At 41.1% G+C, this 20,959-nt stretch overlaps 1 protein-coding gene and 1 long non-coding RNA gene across 3 annotated transcripts in view; one reads left to right on the forward strand and one right to left on the reverse strand.

Moving 5' to 3' along the window:
• CAB39 (calcium binding protein 39) overlaps positions 1-5,468 on the forward strand; it is a 39,062-nt gene extending 33,594 nt beyond the window's left edge. For both annotated transcript variants that reach the window (XM_027884340.1, XM_027884341.1), the window contains 5 exons: positions 1,706-1,874; positions 2,607-2,666; positions 3,369-3,434; positions 4,310-4,453; positions 5,253-5,468. In XM_027884340.1, the coding sequence (XP_027740141.1) occupies positions 1,706-1,874; positions 2,607-2,666; positions 3,369-3,434; positions 4,310-4,453; positions 5,253-5,441 (628 nt within the window). In that variant the 3' untranslated portion in view covers positions 5,442-5,468. The remainder of the gene's footprint in view (positions 1-1,705; positions 1,875-2,606; positions 2,667-3,368; positions 3,435-4,309; positions 4,454-5,252) is intronic.
• Positions 5,469-17,257: 11,789 nt separating this feature from the next.
• Positions 17,258-19,213, reverse strand: LOC114057725. Its single transcript, XR_003571291.1, has 3 exons — positions 18,988-19,213; positions 18,695-18,697; positions 17,258-17,702 (listed from the first exon to the last, which is right to left on the reverse strand). It is a non-coding gene; the product is annotated as an uncharacterized LOC114057725 (long non-coding RNA).
• Between the last annotated feature and the right edge of the window lie 1,746 nt (positions 19,214-20,959).

A 20,959-nucleotide genomic window follows, 5' to 3' on the forward strand; every position in this document is an offset into this window, starting at 1 on the left:
CACTGTCATTTCTAGTTTGCTGGCCTATCCCCTGGTCTTAGTGTGATCTTAGACTTTTTATTCACAGTGGTTTATATTCCTGTAGAGACACAAACACACCAACTCAGACTTGACCAAACAAATAATTTGGAGCACATTGTGCATGCCAGATGGCTGTTTCTTCCTCTAATCTTACATTATTGGGTGTGCTGCATATTCTTATATTGTCTGATGGGCTGGATATTGGAGAGCAGTGCTATACTGAGTATGGGCATGTAGAGCTGTGGTTCTCAAAACATGAAAGAGGATGTTGTTAATATTTTTGTATTAAAATAAGATTTTTTTTTTTAAATTTGAAAATGTGCTCTCTTAATTTCAAAAGGAATTGCTCACATTTTAGTAGCATTAATTAAGATAGTTCTGAAAATTGCAATTCCAGTGTGTTATTTTGGGATAGAAAAGTTCATCAAACATTAATAAACTATTTTAAAATAAGTACAGCTGTTTGAAGTAGTAGTTTTACAATTACCAAACCATATGACTGTAAGATCTACACTTGTCTGCCAGAGGGCCTGCTTTGGGGTTTTCCCCCCTGCATTGCAGCCCTAATTTTGAGGTAAAGCGTGATTTAAATGTTAGAGGGGCAAAAATATTAATTGTGGCATAAGACAAAAGAAATTACAGATTCAGTACTTCTTCAAAATAATTTACAAAACAAGGCAACAACATCTGAGGTGCAGAGAGAGAAAACTGCTTCCTCAGCCTGTTCTCGTTGCTGTGTGACTGAACGAGGGATGTAACAAATTCCTGCTCACTTCTAGCCTGTGTTGTCACCCTTCAGAGAGCATTATTCCCACAGGGATTATTGGAACTCATATTCATAAGTCAGGATGTTTGAAATGGGCATTTAGCTTTAGCAGCTTACATGTTACATCTGGTTACATCCAACTGAGACAGATTTATGTAAATTTACGCTATTGGATGAGTTGCAAAAAGTTCAGTAGATTTCAAATCTCCATGAACGGGGAAGTATTGCACCATTTAAAGTGAAAATGGTTTTATAAGGCAATGTTTTTGTATGGTAATATAGTTAATGCTCAGTATGCACAATGGTACTTTGCTGCTGAATTATTCTGGTGAATTTTAATTACCTTGCAGTGGAATGGGATGAAGGATTCTTTAGGTGGGAGGCAGGAAGGTATATAATGAGTCTGTGACTGCTCCAGAGGCTTGAACCCCACAACATGTGAGCAGCCAGTGATGCTGAAAAGTGGTTTAATGAAAGAGGAGATGTGAATTTATGTCCAGTGTGATTACCCCTTCATGGTTAGATGGATCATTTTATGTAAATTGCTGTCATGTTAAGCAAGTAGATTTCAAGTCAGAAATAATTTACTGCTTTTCCAGATGTCTGCCATCCTACCAATATGGAACAAGAAAACTGATTTTGAGAACAAAGAAAATATATTTATTTAATCTTGTTCCTCCGTTTGTGAAATTCATTTGAATTGGGTGTAATTTATCAAGTAATGGGCAATTATTTCAGTAATATTTTGGAGCAATATTTAAAAATTGAATCCAAGAAAAAAATTACCTCCAACTTTTGAGGTTTTGTTTACTTGATAGTACTGAAAAGTGTAATTAGTGTGGTGTTGCAGTGCTAACTTGTGAAAGTATTTATAAAAAATCTTTGGGTTTTTTTGTTTGTTTGTTTGTTTTTTTATAGGTACGAATCTCCAGAAATTGCTCTAAATTGTGGAATAATGCTTAGGGAATGCATCCGGCATGAACCACTTGCTAAAATAATCTTGTGGTCAGAACAGTTCTACGATTTCTTCAGATACGTGGAAATGTCAACGTTTGACATCGCTTCTGATGCATTTGCCACATTCAAGGTAATTCACTGGCAGCCTTGGAGTTATTATTTCTGTAGTTCTCTTCGTGAACCCAGATGCTGTGTGGGATATTCCTGGGCAAAACAAACCTTGGGAGAGGAGATAAAAAAATAAGATGTGATGCAAATGGTGGGCTGGGCACTGCTCTTCCTTATTTCTCAGAATGCAAGACATGCCTTTAAATATACACCATGTTCCCCAAAATGTTGTTCCAGAGACTAAGATGTAAACTATCCTGCATTACCTGAACACAAGTACCCTTCCATGCCAAGGGCTTTAAATCTGTGCCTGCAACTCCTCAACTGAGCAAACTCCTTTTCATTCCATTACAAACCTGAGTATATTTGATGCTGTAGCTTTGTCTGGGGAAATTTTCTGTTGAATTATGGGAGTGTGAGCATAATATTCATCAATAATAAATAATGGACTTCAACCTTGGTTATGTGTAGTTATGTGCAGAGCACAGCCTTGATCCCTAAATAGCACTTTTCGGTGATAATTCCACAGTCTATTTATCTGTGAGTTAAAGTAACACAGCACAGATCTTGCCTAAGTAATGCCAAGACCCTTAGCAGTGTCCAGGTCACTGCATTCATGTCCTGAATCTCTTTGTTTAATGAAACAGCAGAATTTTCTATTGAATGTCATACATGTACTCACTGTTTAATGTGAATGTCTATGTACTGTATAAATACTTTAGTTAAAATATTTGGTTTGTGCTTTTTTTTGCAGGATTTGCTTACAAGACACAAGTTGTTAAGTGCAGAATTTTTGGAGCAGCATTACGATAGGGTGAGCAGATCTGTTTTAGTATTTAGAACTCTCTAGTGCTGCATATCTTCTTTTGAAGAAATCGGTGGGTTTAATTTCTGCAAAACAGTAAAATTCAGATCAAAACCCTGTTGTTGGATGTAGAAAGGGATAAAAGGAGGAGGAGAAGGCAGCGGGAATGGTGTACTGTGGGTGCTCGGCCTGATTTGTTCGCTAGAGGGAGCCCTTGCCTTTCCCCTGACACCGAACAATCCAGGATATCCCTCTCCCTGCTGCTGGGAGTCCGGGAATTACGGAACAGCGTCAGGTGCCAGGAGCTATCACAGAATGGCCTTAAAGATCATCTGGTTCCACCAAACCCCCCCTCCATTGGCAGGGCATCTTCCACTAGACCAGGTTGCTCCAACCTGGCCTTGAACACTTCCAGGGATGGGGCAGCCACAGCTTCTCTGGGCAACCTATTCCTGTTACAGTTTAAGAAATTATGAGGTAACTACTTTCACCTCATTGAAATCTAAACGTTAAAGGCTCCTAAAGGAGTAAATAGATATTTTTTAAAGGCATATACAATGTTTAACAATAGTGATTTACAGGAACCTATTGAGACTTCGGATTTTATGTTTTTGTTAGGGATTGGCATCTCCACTTTGTCACAATAATTTAGAAGAAGAGTGACTATGACACTTGGAAAAGTCTTAACCCTTCTCTTTATTCTGTGTTTAGTTCTTCAGTGAATATGAGAAATTACTTCATTCAGAAAACTATGTGACAAAGAGACAGTCACTTAAGGTAAGGCAGTTTTATTTTCTTATTAAATGCAAAGTTACAGAATACCTTTAATTTCAGGATGAGTTGACTGTATTTAAAATGGCTTATGTAACTGCCTTCAATAGTGTTTGTTTTCATTTCTCTTATGTGTTAATTCTTGGGATCAACTAGTTAATTTTTGGGATCAACAAATTCTTGGGTTCGACTAACATTATTTGGTGTCCAGCACAGACCCAAGTAATTTCTCTCCCTGTGAAGAAATTGCTCTTCAAGTGTCTTTATTTTTATTGTTTTGTTTTCACTTTCACAAATCTGGACACATTTAAATAATTTTTAAACAAAGATTCACAAGATGTGCCTAGAGCAATACTAATCTCACATTCAAGGGGGTAAGCAATAGTGAATGTAAATGTGATACAGGACTTGAAGCAAAGGTGATCACTGTGGGGAATATCCTTTTAATCCCTTTTGGACAAAGAACATAGCAAAAGGAATGAAAATATTTCTCATGTGAAGTACTAACTTAGGTTTTTGTTTAGGTTTTGGTTTATGGTTTTAAGGCATTGTTATTGGTTCTGAATAGCTTCTGTATAAATGAAAAAAGTAATAAAGTCATGGGGAAAAAAGAATGAAAGACTGTTCTTTCATTTTCATTTCTTAACAAGGGAGAGAGCAAAGGTGGTTTTTCACTTTTCTGAGAAGAAGAAGAAGCTGCATCATTGAAATAAAAGGAAAATGCACCCTGCACTTTGAAATTTGGGACACTGGAGTTCTGTTGTTACTCTATTTACAGCCCAGTGTCAGCTGCTCAGGGTGTTTGAAAGCACTTATGAAACGGTTGATTCTTATGTCCATTGTTAGTAATTTTTCCATCTGGGCTTGTTTTCTGCCTTTAGCTTCTTGGCGAATTGTTATTGGACAGACACAACTTCACAATTATGACAAAATACATCAGTAAACCCGAAAATCTCAAACTAATGATGAACCTTCTACGAGACAAGAGTCGTAACATTCAGTTTGAGGCCTTCCATGTGTTTAAGGTATGTTTAAAAATCCCACCACGAAACAAAAAATGTAAGAATCCAAGCAGAAGTTGTTTAATTAAGTAAACTACTTAGCTGAGCCTCAGTGGAGCTTATCTTAATGTGTGCTAAGTGATTAAAGAGAGTGCTGATGTTTGCCTTTATTATGATCCATCTTTACAGAGAGATATCTTGATGCCTTTTGAAAACTGTTTAGAAACTACTTGGAGGCATCCTGTAATCTCTCTTAAAAAATTTTGGAATTAAGAAGGATGAAGTGCAGTCAAGATGAGGAGGAGTACGTAATTCCATACAAAATCATGAAGCACCCTGGAGTTCAGAAGTGTTTTTATCATGCTGCCTGATCTCTGAAGAACAGCAGTGTTTTAGTCAGGTTACCTAATTTGCCCATTATAACAGATGCCTTCTCGCTTTGCAGCAGACAAGCAGCTGAGAGTTACAACTTGAGATCTAAAACCTTCTAGTGAACAGTGAGATACCATCTGATGCTATATATGATATGAAACCATGCCTTTGCTATAGAATTTAACCATGGTTCAGTGGTTTCTGCAGAGGGTATTGTGGTTGGTCACCTCCCACTGAATTTACTTGGTGCTGGTGTTCAGCTTATGTTCTGATGGAAAAAGGAGTAATTTTATTTTAAAATTTGCATTTACTCCACTATTCTTTTCTGCAGGGTACGGGAATAATTAAAAAATAGTTTTGAGATCATCAATATTTTGTTGGATAGCTTTGTTTTTTAACTTAGCCTTCTGTTTCTCACTGTTTTTCCTCAATGCCTTTTATTTTCTTGCAGGTGTTTGTAGCCAATCCTAACAAGACACAGCCTATATTAGACATCCTTCTAAAGAACCAGACCAAACTTATTGAGTTCCTCAGCAAGTTTCAGAATGACAGGACCGAGGATGAACAATTTAATGATGAGAAGACCTATTTAGTTAAACAGATCAGGGATTTGAAGAGACCAGCACAGCAAGAAGCTTAATCTCCAATAAACCTTTAAAATATTAAACCCAAATTCAGCATTTGCTGTTAGATATTCAGCATCAGGCACTCTTATCGATTCATGAGGAACATTACTGCTAATCTGCTGTTCAGTGAACGGTTTTTGTTTTTCTCTTTTCATTTTTAGTCCAAGTTGAGAAACATAGCTGCTGCTTTCTTGCACAATGTGGACTTTCTTGATATTTGTGTCATTTCAGAATTCAAAGACACTGCTTGTTTTAGGAGTCCTGAAAAGAAAGATTCTAGGTTCGTGAAAGCAAACATATAGATACTAGTTTGGCTTAGGAGAGAAGGTATTAATGTAGTTAAGTAACAGGTTGCATGCTTGCAAATCTGAACAAATCTGTATGTTTGCACTTACCTTGTTTGAGATAATGAGCACAATGTGACCTGTGCATACCTGGCACCATAGTATAAGATTATATGCCTTGATTAAAAAAAAAAATGTGCAGTGCTTTATTTGTAATCAAAGGGGAAATGTATCTAAGATGTGAGCTTACTGGGATAAACAGTTGTCTTGCAAATAAACTGATATTGAAACTTAGCAACTTTTAAAAGAGTGAAATCTCAAGGTTCATAAGGAAAATGTATATATGCCTTTCACTGCTTTATAGAAGTTTTTTTTTTTTGACATGATTTGATTTTTCTGAGACTTGACTTGTAAACTTGGAAATATGTTCTAAGGGTTTTTGTTAATTTTACTTTAAAGGTATTTCAGACAGTAGACCTAGCAGTGACATTTTGCATTTCATTTCAACGATGCTTGCTGGTTTCTTTTGTATATAACTCCTAGGCTGCTCATTTCTTTAAAATATGATTTAATTTGTACAGCAGAGGAATGTTATTGTATTAGTCTGTAACTATTACCTAATATTGAGTTTTGCAAAATGAATGCTCATGTGTAATTGAATACTTCAGATCACATGGAAATGCTGATTTAACAGTCTTAAGTACTGCAGCATTTGAAAGAAAACTCAAACCCAAACAAATCCTTTGTATTCACCTATCTAATGGGGTGCCATCAATTAGGGTAGGCTGAAATAGAGAACTGGAACCCTTTATACTACATTCTTACTGGATAATATTGGCCTTATTTAATTAAACTAGCATTGTGCTCACCAGCTCTGCAAATGGCAAAGATTATGCTAAATTAATATCGATCCCTGTTACTTCTGGGGAGCCTGCAGTGCGTCATTTCTTTCTTACAGTGTATAACTCACTACAATAGTTGTATAAGTGAATGATTTAATTCCCTTCAACTTCAAGAAACTATTTCATAGGTGTCCTAGGATAACAAAATGATTTAATTTCGTTGATTTTGTTCTTTCGTGCTGCAAACTATCAGTATAAAAAAAAAAAACAGAAAACCCAACTGATTTTGCACCATGTTTTTGTTACTGTGACCATACAAAAGGAATCTACTAAATATAGCTAAATGATGTTATTAAAATTGTATCTATCCATCATATAGTAACTCTAAGATCACAACCAAGCAAACTTACGGATTGGGGTCTGAAAGTTCAAATTCTGCATGACTGAGTGATTGTGAATGCTCTAGAAAATGTTTGTTGCTTCCTGTCCTCTTCCCACTGAAAATCCTTTGCAATCAGTGACGTTTAAGCTGATTTGAAAGCCTTCACAAGGGAAGCCCGAGAGCTCCAGAAAACTGAGTGTTTTCACTCAGTGGTTTAAAATTGCTCTTCACGTTATAATTGGTCTTTTGAAAGGTTCTTAACATTTCCTTTGCAAACCAAATCATTTTGCCTACAGGAAAGAAAACAGCTTCCTGTTCCTGGAAATCACAGGCATTGAGGTGGTATTGTAGTTCAGTACTAACAGTCTACTATATTTTGATTTATCGTAGCTGAGTGGAGGAAAACATTATTTGCAAAGTTACTCACCATAAACATGTAAGGCTTCCTCTTTAGAAAGATGTAGACGTGCTAAAGATTTGTATATGTCAAGAAGTGAAAACATTTGGACTGGGGTAGAGGTTACTCTATATTACGCCTTGGAATCAATGGCTATGGTGACTTTTTTAATATGTGGAAATATTTGAATGTTGGCTTTCGAAAAGAAGTTGTATTTAAATTAAAGCTCCTTTGACGTGCTCTTCGTATTAAAAAAAAAACTTGTTCTGGAAGTGGTTTCTTATCTGCTTGAAGGCTTAAGGGTATTACTAAAAGATATTTAAATGCGAGCGGTTTCTTCGTTTGGCTTTTTTTTTTTTTTTTTTTTTTTTTTTTTTTTTTTTTTTTTTTTTTTTTTTTTTTTTTTTTTTTTTTTTTTTTTTTTTTTTTTTTTTTTTTTTTTTTTTTTTTTTTTTTTTTTTTTTTTTAAAGTAAGAGATGTATACAATTGTAATTCTATTTCCGTGGTAGCATTTCATTTCTCCTGAGGAAAATGCGTTTCGTATCCAAAAAAAATCTGGCTGGCCCCATAATTTAAATTAAAATAAAATTTTGAAGAAAAATGTGTGCTCTTTACTGTGTTGCTGAAGAGGATGAGTTTCTCGTGGATGTGTCAGTTCTCCTTTATTGCCTTAAGAGTTTATCACCTGCTCAGCTTTGTCCCTTTGAAATCATTTTAAATCATGAAAAACTCTGGCTTGACAAAACATTTTTAAGGAATTAGGAAAAGGTGCTGTGTTAGGGTTGTAATCAATTTTAATCAATTGTTGGTAGCCTCTCTTGCCTGTTTGTAGTACTATTTCCTAAATCTGTTTCTCTTTGGTATGACCAAGGGCAAAGAGAGGAGGTGCTATTTCCTGCATCGTGCCCAGAGACAGCACCTGTGACAGGGTTAATGGAAGTGATTCCTTGATAATTTTTGGCCCTCCACTTTTCTCTAATTTTCAGGAGCTGAAAGTGTTTGCAGTCGGTAACTCTTTCCTTAGGACATCCCATGCTCTCTGTGCCTTTGAAGCTGCCTCTACACAGGTAACACCCCAAGTTGTGCAGCGTGGCAAACATCAGGAGAGGCTGTTATGTTTTATACAGCGTTCAGGAGCTTTTGAGGCATATTCTTCAGATGGTTTTTTTTTTTAGCAAAATTACTGGAAAAAAAATCAGTTTCCCTTCAGGAACATAATTACCTCGAAATATTTGATCTTTGATACCTCCCACAAGAGGCTGCACCGGTTTGAACCTCTGTAGAAAATGTTAGCATTTCTCTTCCTCACTGGCAGTGAGATCACAGGTTACGGGGGAAGGAGGAATTTACACTTGTAGGCAGACAAGGTGCAAATTTTAACCAAGAGCGGTCAGGTTGGGTACTTGTCTGGGTGTTTGAAGTGGCCCTGGTGGGAGGAGGTGTGGGAAGTGCCAGGAGATGTTGCCCTGACTTCTTAAAATTTGTTTTCCCCACCAGTGGGAGGTGACTGGCTGGACCTGCCGATGAGCTGCCATCTCTATGAATGCCAGGAAGAGTTGTCCCTGGAGCCCGTGGGAGCAGGTTGTGGACAGAGCTGCTTTCAGTAAGTTCTCCTCTGTTGGTGGCATCCCAAGTCATTCCTAGCAGGCAAATTCTGTTTTCCTGTTGCTGCTACCCCATTTCCATCCCCCCATTATTCTGGACCTTTGCTGGCTGCTGTGGTGAATTATTGCCCTGTCTGTGTTGCTTTCCCTCCCATGGCTGGTCACTCGAGCTGCTGCCACCTCGCTGGGTGCAGTGCCTTTATTTTCTGTCATCTTTGTGCTTATTTCTCCAAAGGTTTTGGCCTTTGCAAGGCTGTTTTAAGTGCTGTTTCTTTTCAGCATATTATAATTCAAGTTGATGGTTAGTACCGTAATGAGGATGAAATTATCCTGTTCTTTTGCGTGTTATCTCTTCAAATCAGTGTTCAGCTTAAGTTGAGCACACTGAACTTGTGAAGAGTTGTTTCTGGCACGTGGCATCTGTATTTACAAGTGTATTTGAGCAGATCCAGTGTAAATCCTGTGTGACTGGGGACAGGTCAAAACATTCAAAAAAATAGTAATATATGGGAAAAAGTTGAGAGAGGGCAGAGGGACACATCATTGTATTGCATTCTTTGAAGGAAAATGGCTATTTTGTGGGAGAAGAATGATGGAGAGAGAGTGTTTGCAATATGGAGTGACAGGACAGTGGGGAAGGGCTTTCAGCTGAGAGAGGGCAGGTTTAGATTAAGTATTAGGCAGAAATTCTTCCCTGTGAAGGTGGTGACGCCCTCGAACAGGCTGCCCAGAGATAGAATATCCAAATATCCAAATTATGTGAAAATAGCATTTAAGGATTTACAATAATAATACATTTTAAAAGCATTTTTTCCCTAAAAATTGTTTCTGAAAGAAGTAGGAGAACAATCCCACAAACCAACCCAGTGTATGGGCAGAGCTGTTTTTTTATCATGTTTCTTGAGGCTGTCAGAGCAGTAGGGAAGTCCTTGGGGCTGAAGTTTGTGATGATGCACATGCTGCACGTTTGAGAGCACTTACAACACACAGACACGCAGGTTAGGGCTGAACCTTGGTTGTGAGTCATATCAGTGATGTTCTAGAAAGAAAAATACAAAACAGATAAATTAACGGAGCAGGAAGAGTTACAGACCTACAGAGAAGTGTAAGATGAGTTCACTGGAGCTTGTAAATATCTGCTATGTAAGTTAAAAGCTGAATTTTTTTGCCATACTAGGTTGTAGGCCATCAGAGTGCAATATATGTCATATGGTACACACTAAGCAGACAGGCTTGGAATTTTGGCCTCAGCTTATCTTATACAAGAAACAGATATTTTACAAAGAACAAAGCATGAAAGAGCTGTGACAGGCAGTGGCTGAAAGTGCTCTTGCTTCTTGGTGTTATTTGGGAAGCAGGAACCCAGCTCTCCCATTGCTAATGGCAGCCTTCCTTTCCCTTGTTCACCACGTTTGGGTGAAACGTACAGGTGGTGACAAAAATAAATATTCAAATATCACACAAGTCATTCCTTACTGCTACTTTGTAATTTTAACAATGTTGCCCCTTTATGTCTTTCATACCAGAATAACCTGAAAGCTGGCAAAATTCAAACTTTTGCACAGAAACTTTTAAAGGAGCATTAAGTTACAAGTTCATCTCTTTTAGCTGAATGTTTCTTCCGAGCCACGCTGCTTCTTTCAGCCTTGACTGATGTAAATTAAATTTCCCCTGACTACACATGGCATTAATTGGTAACACATGACTGCAGTGCCTAGTTGATGCTGAAGTTTGTGGTGTGCTCTGGTGTAAGGTTCATGTGGGACAATGCAGGTAGGCTAAATTCATGTGTACAGTGAGTTACTGTCAGTTTTCGACATCCCAGTTTCCAAAATAAACCCCTTATTTTACTAATAAAGATGTGCAAAACCCAGGAATTGCTAATAATTGCACTGATATGTTGGCTGATGTCTCTTTACAGTGAGCAGTAAACTTGAAGGCTAGTTTTGAAAAGTATCTGGCAGGCAGGTGACAGCCAAGGTGACATACTACCATGTGGCTTGTGGTTTTGGCTCATTTCTGCAGCTGTAGAGGCCCTTGTGCCAGCTCCTGGCAGGAGAGTGCTGGCACTGCTGCTGGCACTGCTGCTGGCACTGCTGCCTCTGGCTGTGCAGGCAGCTTTCTGCAGTCTCCTGGCTGACCTGGCTCTTGCCTCGTCCCACAGACTTCTTTCACATTACCTTAAAACATCCAGGAAAAGGAAGATGGAGCAGGGCAGGGCAGTGAAGCAAAGGTTCAGAAGAGATCCAGTTCTGCAGCAGAGCTGTCAGCGTTCTCATGGCACAGCACTGCTGTGTGAACAGCAGTTTTGTGTGACCTGTCTTTGGCTCGGGTAGCCACGTGTAGGCAGCCTCAGGAGCTGAACTGTTCCTGCTCTGGGGATGGGATGGCTTAAATCTTCTTTATCTCTTCTGGTGCTCCCCCTCCTTGCTTCTGAACTTCCAAGTCCATAAAGGATATTTTCTGCAGCTCTGTTTTCTGTTAATCTCTCTCTTACTGAGTCGTCTTCTATACTTAAAAAATCCTGATCCTCTTGGCAAATCACTTCTTTCTACTCTTGCCCTTTGCCTTTTCAGCTCTTTTTCCAAGGGGCTCTTTTGTATATTTAGGGAAATATTCCATAATTGCTGAATCTCACCTAAGTGCAGTTATTTATATCTAAAACTTTTTTCTCCAGCTGTAAAGAGTTTATCACGCTGTGTCATTGCTGCAGGTAATATTTCCTATAGGAAATACTATTTGTGTGTTATTAGAAGATGGCAAATAGGCAGAATGAGAGTAGATTACAAGTACTGCACATGTGGGGCTCAGTGCTGTGTCTGGCACGAGGGTGTTGCTGGTGATGTGGAGAGAGATGGGAGCAGCACTAGCACACTTTGACCAGAGTGAACCAGTTGGGAGGCCACAGGTTTGGCCTGTGGGTTGGCTGAGCATAGCGTGTTAGGAGCTATCAACACCCACACACAGCTGTGTGGGGCACTTAGTATCTGGAACTGGGAACAGATTTATAAAGCCGCCAGTGGTTTACCTCTGCTTTCAAAATGCTGGCCCTGTTTGTATAAACCTTTAGATTTGGGTTTTTGGTGTCAGGGATGGGCTCTGTCAGTGCGTGAGCTTTGGAATCTTTCCTGTCACTTGTGGGCTGTGGGTTGGTGGCTGGGACGGTCTCCCTCTGAACTCAGGGTAGCTGGCAGGATCAAATGCCGTCTGCATCATCCTGGGACTAGACAGCAGTCTGTACTGAATTGTCTGAACTCAGCAGAGGAGATCAGATCTTGGATTTCCTATTTTCTCATTCCATTAGTCCTAAAAAGACTGTTTCTGCAGCAGCAGTTTGGTATGCTGTGCCCCCACCAGATGTGACAGGTGTAAGGATCGACCTCTGTCTCTGGTGCCCCGGTTCAGACTGACCCTGGCAATTCACAGGCAGTTGTCAGAATGTCAGCAGGCCCTGTTTCTGCTACTACTGTCTGCCTGGTTCATCAGCACTCTCAGGACACAAAAAGGCAATTGCAAATTGGGCAGTGTTTGGGTTGGTACAAGAGGGATAGATGAGCTCCAAACCTTGCCTGAACTTCGGTTACATGGCCTGACACGAAGGCTGTTCCAGGGACTGGTGTGGAGCCTCTCCAAGAGAGCCCTGGGGAATGATACCCATGTCACTGTTATTTGCTGCTTGACTGAAACTGCTTTTTGTGCCAACATCTCCACACTTCTCTAACCTTATCCTCTGGCAGTTAAGAGCTGTTTAAAGGCTGCTGGAAATAAGTGCTGCCTGGAACACTCTGCTTCCTTCAGACTCTTCAGCCTATAGCTCCTGAGCTTCTGGACACGTGTGGTCCGTTTCTTAGTGGTCTGCAGAGTCTACAGGTTTATCTTCATGGCAGAGAGAGGTTTTGCTTTATTTGGAGGGGAACCAAAAAAAAAAGCTCATAGATCAAAGGTCAGAAGTCCGGTGACAGCCAGGAGATGGTTTTAATTTGAATGTCCTTGTGTTGCTGTGTGGCCTTTAATTCTGTAGGCAGAAGGCAAGTGAGAAGGTATCTCCACCCAGACAGAGTACTGATAGTTCTGATCTGAGGTTCTCCACAACTCAGAGAAAACTCCTGTGCTAAAGTGGGTAGCTTTTGCCTCCACAGCAGCAGAGGGCACAGAATCAGATCCAGGCCGGACACTGCTTGTTCGTGGTGACATCAGTTTTAGGTTTGGGACCTGGTTTTCTTGGTGTTTATCTGTATATTGTGGCCTGATCCAGAGCCCACTGAAACGTTAAAAATAAAGTTACTGGTGGCTTAGAGGGGTTAGAGGCCAGACAGCCCAGGTCTCGGGGCATTCCCGATCAGTACTGGGTGGGCAGAGGAGGGGCCTCCTTTTAGCCAAGTGCAAGAGGTTGTGTGTTTTTTTTGTTTACAATGCAGAAAGAAATGAATGAAAACCAAGCTTTGGGAGTGTTTTCAGCTCTAGGAGAAGCTTTTGCTCAATGAACAAAGGACTGTAGAGAGTCTGCTTTCCAATGGATTTGTCTCCCATCCACGTTTCCAGTGACAGGCTGACAGGTGGGAAGCAGCGTGGAGGTGCCACTGGAGCTCTACGTGTGTGCCTTGCCCAGTTTACTGGTGCCAAGCTAAGTTTGTGCCTTTGTGTGGGGTGAAGGCAGCCGGCAAGGGAAGTGTGGGATGGGGGGAGGACACAGCCACAGCTATTTCCAGTGTCAGTGTGGAACTGCTGAGTCGCAGCAGGGATGTTACTCTGGAGAGGGAGTTGGGATATGAGGGGTGAGGGAGCAGGGATGGAAGCTGAGAGAGAATGGGGATGGGAGAGATGAAGATGCTCTCCTCTCCAGTGGAGGAGGTGGTTCCAGCAGAGAGGAAAGGACATGGAGATGGCAATGCTAGCTCGGAAAGCATCTGGAGATTACTGGGAAGTGCATCCTCCCTCACTGGAAAACCTGTGTCTGGGCCTGTATCTTGCTGGTGGAGATCCCTGCTTGGGGCTGCTGTAACTCTGCTCTGTAACTGGGGAGGATTATTGACCACACTTCTGCCCTGCACAGCATGGCCCTGTGTCAAAACTGAGCAGTCACACAGGACTGTCTGAACATTAAAATCACAGCCTTTGTGTTGTCTGAGACTAGGTTCTGGCTGGGCTGTCTTCATCTGAAAGGATCTGAAATTCACGTGGATTATCTGGGGCATTGCAGAGTTTGGTTAGTTCAGGTCAATTCAAAATTAAATACTGTATTTTGATCCTCTTTACAAACAAACCTTTTAATTTTTTTTTTTTTTTTGGCAGAAACAACTTTTTTCCCCGCATAGAAAATTCCTGTTTTCTCAGAAACAGAATTCTCTTTCTGAAAAATCTCCCCTATAGAAAATTTCCAATGAGCTCCGAATTCTAAACCTTGATGCCAGAAAATACCTAGCAGGCATTAGCAGAGGATGACTCAGGGTGTAATGTGTCATTTAATTCTGACTAGGGCAACATAGCCACATGAATTTGAGCAGGCTGTCAGCATCCTCAACTCAATATGCAGTTGGCAATCCACCAAAAACACATGCAGAACAGGGAAAAAGTGTTATAACTACTTTTCAGTTTTGAAAGCTCAGTTCTACCCTGAGAAAGAAACGGAAAATATCATCAGATGTACCATATCTGCTTCCTCTCACTGATTTCCAAATCCAACATGTTCGTGTTACAAGAAAATGCTTTTATTTTTTTATTTTTGTTTTTGGCAGATAGTTTCACCAGCAACCAGTCTGATAGTAAAAGGTTTCCTCCTGTTAGAAGCAGCATGCTGCAGAGAAAATGACCCAGCATTTTGCAGACTTGAAGTTTGTTCTGTTGATGCACAAGCAGTGGTCTCCAGTCCTTCTCCAAAAGCAGCTCTGCTGCTGCTTTCCTACTCAGAAGAGAGACCAGCTGACTTTTCCCTTGAGCAGAAAAAGGATTTGGGATACAAGCCTCTCTCAAAAGGTAACTTAAAGCCTGTTCATGGAAGCATTGCCCAATTTAGCACACACTCAGGGAAGAAACAGGAAACGTGGCTTTGCAGTGCAAGGCAATGTCGTGTTAGCAGGGGAAAAAGATGGAGAAAAGCAGGTGAAATGCTTCAAGATGTGCCAGCATCTTGTGTTGATGGGTCTCTCCTTGTTTTCATATGGACTGTACAGGCTCATCTTTAAGGACTGAGGTCACAGGCTGTGATCAAGCATCTCAGACTTTGTGTCCTAAACCTTGACTTAGTGTATGTTAAGCCTTCCCAGGCACTGGAATACTTTTCCCTCTCTATCTTCAGTGTGAACTGCTGACTTGCCTGCCCACCTTTGGTAAGATCTGAGCAAAAGGAGCAGCTCTGGTTCAGGTCTGGGTACATGGGGCCATGGGGCAGCAGCAGCAGCAGCCCAGCAGTGCTCCCTCTGCACAGCTTAGGGGATGAAGTCGTGTTTTGAAACCTATGTGGATGCAAGTTTGCTCAAGTCATTGCTTGGAGCCTGAGAACAGTCATTGGCCATTACACAGTCACTGTCCCACCACTGCTCACTGAAAGTTCACCCCTTACCACCTCCTGATGGCAAAACAGAGGGATTACTGCTCTTCTTTAAAAAGGGACGTCTTCCAGACACACCTGGAGACACAGACAAAATTGCGATAAATATCCAGCCACAGACCCGTCAGCATAAATTGTTGTCAAAGGCAATGAAAAGGCATTTTATTTATCATTAATTCCACTTCAAGTAGGAAGGTCAGGTCTCCTCTGCTCAGAGACAGCTGTAAATTTTTGGAGGGTTTTATTTTTTTTAAAGCTGAACCATTGGCAGTTTAAAGAGATTAATTTTTTTACACCTATAAAAATATTTGTTGCAGCTGAACTAAATTTGTTTGTTTGGATTTCGAATCTTCAAATTCTTTGACTTTCATCTGCAACCTTAAGAATTCAGTGCAAGATGGGCATTAACCAAATGTCCTTACCAATGTACTTGATCCTGACTTGTGCATGTCTTTGATGCTGTTTGCCTCAGAGCCTTCTATTCAAGGCAAGACTTGAATTTTTAATGTAAAAGAGAAGCAGGAACAAAAAAAAAATCCTTTTGGAATAAGAAAGAACTACTGAGAAACCTCCTTCATGTCCTCTATACATTATAAAAAGGGGAGGAAGAAAGTAGTCCAGAGGTTCTTTGCCCCCTTCCTTTGAAGGTCTCCTTTCATGATTTGTTCAAGCAATTCTATCTAGTTTTTTTGGGGTTTTCTGTAGTGTGAGCCTTCTTCCCCACAAAGAAACATTGAATAACATTTCTCTTGTTTGTCATGACATAAAATATGAAGCTTTACATTACTGCCTTTCAGGTGCCATCTTGAGCTGCTCTTGGAACAGCACACAAAATCCTACTTGCTTTTCCTGTTGTTGCAGCCTTGGTCTGGAGAGTGACAAAAATGAAAGTCAAAGTGGGATGGCAGCATTTAGGATCCACTTTGTTCCTCAGGGGTACAAAGGTAGAAACACTCAGCAGTTCACTGCTCCTGCAGCAAAGACCAACCAGATGCCTCAGGAAGGAAGTTCTGTTTCTGCACAGTTGAGCACAGTTGCAACCTCACAATGGCAAGATTTCCACCTGAGCTGCTGCTGGCAGTTCTGCAATGCTCAGTTAGCCTGTTATCTTTCCTAAATGTATAAATATAGGTAGGAATTTAAAAAGGAAAAAAGGTAGAAAGTAATAGGAAGTTAAGTCATGCAGGGTATATTCAAACTCCAAGTGTTCCTTGTTTATCTTGTATCTTTACACTGAATGCAGTATTGCATAATGTCACAAAGTGCTGAGTATTTTCTCCAGCACAGTGATGTGTTTTAATTAAATTCACTGCTTAAAGTGCAGTTATTCATTAAAGGCACCCAGTTGTCCTGAAAGGCACACTGACCTTGGATATACAATCCTCCGAAGAGGACTGTTAGGGATATGAACTAGAAGAACATAATTTCATGTAATTCACAGACCAGAAACCACTGGAGCAGTTGACTGCATCCATGTATACTGTTCACCTCAGGTAGTTCTTCTGACAGTTTCAAAGTGACACTTTGCTGTCTCATATCAGCAAATCAAGGCATGGATGTCCTTTGGTTTTTCTCTCACAGACTCTGGCTCTTGCAGCTGAAGTTGAGCCTCAGCCCCCCAGCAGCTCCATCCTCTCCTCTGGCCAAGGTGGGAACCCTTGGGTGCTCCTGGTTAGTGCCTCCCCTCTGAAGGGTGTTTTCATGGTGGGAGCAAGCAGATACAAAGGCTTTGCAAAATTCAAGCTGCATTTGTGCACAACAAAGAATGTACAGTTCTCAGCTAACAATAAAACGTTTATTCATTTCCGTGTTCTTATTTTTTGTTTTCCACTGCTCAAGTGTTCTCTGTGTTGAGGCTGAATCTTTCAGGGCCCGGTAGCTCTCTGCCAGCAGATGTCTTCTTCCCTGGAACAGAGAAGTCCTGTTTTCTCCTAGGATCCTTTGCCCTTGTCCAGCCTCAGTGTAAAATATCCTTTGCTGTAGAAATGTGTTTCTTATTTCTCTCATCTGCCCAGCGTTCCTTTCTCTCTGAAATTTGTTTCTTCTTTTATCTTCTCAGCTCCAGCACTACTGGTTTGATCTTGTTTTCTTTTGCTGGTATTATCCCATCGTCAGCCAGTGAGAGACAGACAAGAAAACTGACTTTAGCAGGAAGACAGTTATTCCTTTGTTCTCCAGGATGACAAAGGGCTTGGCTTCTAAATGTTCTTTGATCAACCTGGGCATGGATAAGCAGGTAAAAGACACCACGGTCTTTACTCAGCACAAGGGACATGGGGAAATAGGCAATTAAAGATGGTCAGAAGGTAAGAAACTCAAGTTTCTAACAAATAAATTTGATCCAAGGGGTTTCCCCACCTCCTGAAAATGTCTATGAAGCTATAGCAGCTCACTGCACTTCGAAAAGTTTACCTGCAGCCCAGAATCTGTGTGTGCTTCAATGAGGGTAAAGGCTTGAAATGTTTTTTTTTTGGTTTCATCAAGATAATGTAATCTACTGTCTAGGAAATGGTGATCAAAGAAAGGCTGTCTTTGGGGGTTGCAAGTATCTGTTGGTAAGTAAACGAAGTGATGTTCAAAGGTCAGAGCACTCTGTTGATGAGAGATGCACTGAAAGAGCAAAAGAACCACAGAGGACTTCCTGTGTCATTACAGCAGGTGCTGTATGAATGGAGGGAATAGCTGAACAAAGCAAACCACAAGGATGACAGGATATTTAAAGCAAAATGGGGAAATAATGAGTCATCCCTATTTATCAAAGTGGAGGGAAAGAGATTTCTGTCTCACCTAATTTCTCTCTGGGATATAAAGGCAGCCTTTAACAAAAGGGAGAAAAAAAGCACCAAATTCCATTTCATTTCCTTTAGCCCAAGCACCTAAATCCCTTTAGACTATGGAAGTTACCAATTACCTAACACTGTTACCAAGAAATCAGTATTTTCCAGGAGTCTGAGGTTTTATCTGCCTCTGTAACCAAAACAATGTGCTGCTTGGTTGTAAACAAATACATCTGTACTCATGAGCGTTTCTCAGATAGCAAAGTTGAACAGCATTGGTGAAACCCCATAGCTGAGGGCACGTCCTCAGCTCTGTGCAGTGCTGGGTGAGGACATCACCAGCACAGTGGCCTCGTGCTGCTCTCCTGGGCTGCACAGCTCGTGGGGCAGGGCAGGCTCAGGGGCTGCTCTGCTGTGCCCTGTTGTGAAGAACTGCCTGCAAGGCCTCAGGCAGAGAGACAGCACAGGTTTCTGTGGGATAGGTCATCTCCATTGAATAGGGAATGTATTGATATGGGAATTTACTGGATCTGGTGTTCCATATTGCAAGTCTGACTTCCCAAAAGGAATGCTTCTTCGGGGGAAGACCATGCCAGTGCACTTCCCAAGACATTCTTGTTCTGTGTGGGTTTATGCTTCAGACCCTCTGATCTGTTAAGTGGCCTTTTGACCTTTTTGACCCCTTTTCCAAAGAGCCTTTAGGCAAGCTCTGTTGCTACGTGTGACTCTGGTAGTGCATCAGGTTGTGCGTGGTGGATACCTCAGGTGCCCAGCTCTTACACGGGGGGTGCTGTCTGAAATAATGCTTCTTAACAGGGCAGGCTGGTGCTGTGAGGAGAGCTCCCTCCTCGTGGGGACTGCCCATATGGCCTGTTACCGGCTGGCTGTTGGCAGGGAGACAATCCTTTTGCAAGAAATGGAGGTCTGGTGATGTGCACAGTGTGAGGTTGTGTGTAGGGATAGGTTAATGTTGACATCATTAGCGCTTGGTTACCTAGGTGATGGATCCTGCTGCTATAGTAACCTGCAGGCTACATTGCTCATCAAAGAGGAATTTTAACAAACAGGATTGTTTTAAGGTGTTAGTGGTGCCCTGTCTGTAGCTCTTTTAAAATTTTTACAGGTGTTGTAAAATGAGACTTTGCAGAACAGGTTTTATTTCCCATTTTTTTTTCTTAGCATTGTATCCTGGAAAAGATGTGATGTTTATGCCTGATTATTGAGCTTAGGGCAGAGATTTTTGAAGAAAAGTAATGCTGTAGCTTATCGCCTTCTGAACTCTTGCCTCTTAAGACCATCCCTCACTATGGAAGATGATATCTTGACGTGTATCAAGAGGAGTTTGAGCCAACTTTCTCTCTTTCTCTCTCTCTCTCAAAAGAGACTGTAGTATGTTCATCCAGGAATACATCCTTATATGCTGCTGGGTGAGAGATTGCCAGGGGTTCATACAGCAGCATGTGGTGGTATCTCACTGAGATCTGTGGAAGATGACTCAGAAGTCATGAGGACACAGAGTGGGAGATCAGCTCATGAGACTACAAGTTTTTCTTTTTGCTGACGATATGACGTTGTCCATGTGTTTTCAGGAGCCCCACATTTATGTGCCATCCATCACCCACAGCATGTTGTCTTTTCTACTTGGACAGTGTAGATGATAGGAGGTTTTTTATTCTACATGGTGGTACTTAATACAAGAGGTTTTTAAGTTGTTTGTGGCAGAGCAGGATGGGACAAGGGGAATAAGTCCAATAACTTGTGGAGGGACAAAATGTGTATCCTTCACAATCTGACCTGACTGAACAGGCTTTTTGCTTTTTGGAAGTCTTTACCCAGGAGGAATAAAAGTCTGGAAAAACACTAATGAAATTAAACCCACAAGTGATTAAAAATGAGACTGCCAACTTTCTCTCTCACTTATGCAGGGTTTACCATGAAGACAGAGCAGGGCCAGCCTGTGCACCCCAGGACTACACCAAGACAAATCTCCGTGTAAATGGGGAGCCACAGAATACAGCAGCCCCATTCATCAGAAGCAAACCTGTGGAAATACCCCAAAGGGTAACTCCAGTTATGCTTGAAATGTCCAGGAAAGTGTTCTGATGTCCCACCCTATAGTACTGAAGCTTTGCCTGCTCCTGGCACAGCCAACTGCACAGCTGTTGATGCAGCTGTGTTAGATGGTGTGAAAAAGCCTGAGAAGGATATATCTACATGGCACTCCAGCTGTAATGTAACGTGAAAATACTGCCTCTGGGCATTAACAAGACTTTAAATGCTCTGCAGGCCAACATCTTCACTGGCAGAACAGGACTAGCTGTGTCTGCTAGCGGATAGTTTCTCATATGTGGCGTTAACGTAGAACACACATTCTTAGGAGCAGTGGTAGTTGGTGGGCAGGGATACAATTTGATAGGCCTTGAAGCCAGAAACACAGGAGTGGAGGCTGCCATTAAAGGATGCTCTGTGCATAAAGTCATCTGGGTTTGCTATGCACCACTACAAACAGAGAGTGCCAAGAGAAAGACTGCAGTGTAGTTTGGGCACTTGCTGGTAAACTGGGGCATCTACTTCTAATTTGTGTTGCTCTTATTCCTGGTCAGAAAGGTTTCAAGCAGTGTAGGGGACAAGAATAGAGTGTAGAGAGCTTGCTTTAATTGCATGATTATTTGGCCCATGTAATTAGCTGAATTAGAGC

Source organism: Empidonax traillii, unplaced genomic scaffold, assembly GCF_003031625.1.
Source record: "Empidonax traillii isolate 1590-97213 ecotype Southwest subspecies unplaced genomic scaffold, ASM303162v1 scaffold143:size1492093, whole genome shotgun sequence".
NCBI lineage: Eukaryota > Metazoa > Chordata > Aves > Passeriformes > Tyrannidae > Empidonax > Empidonax traillii.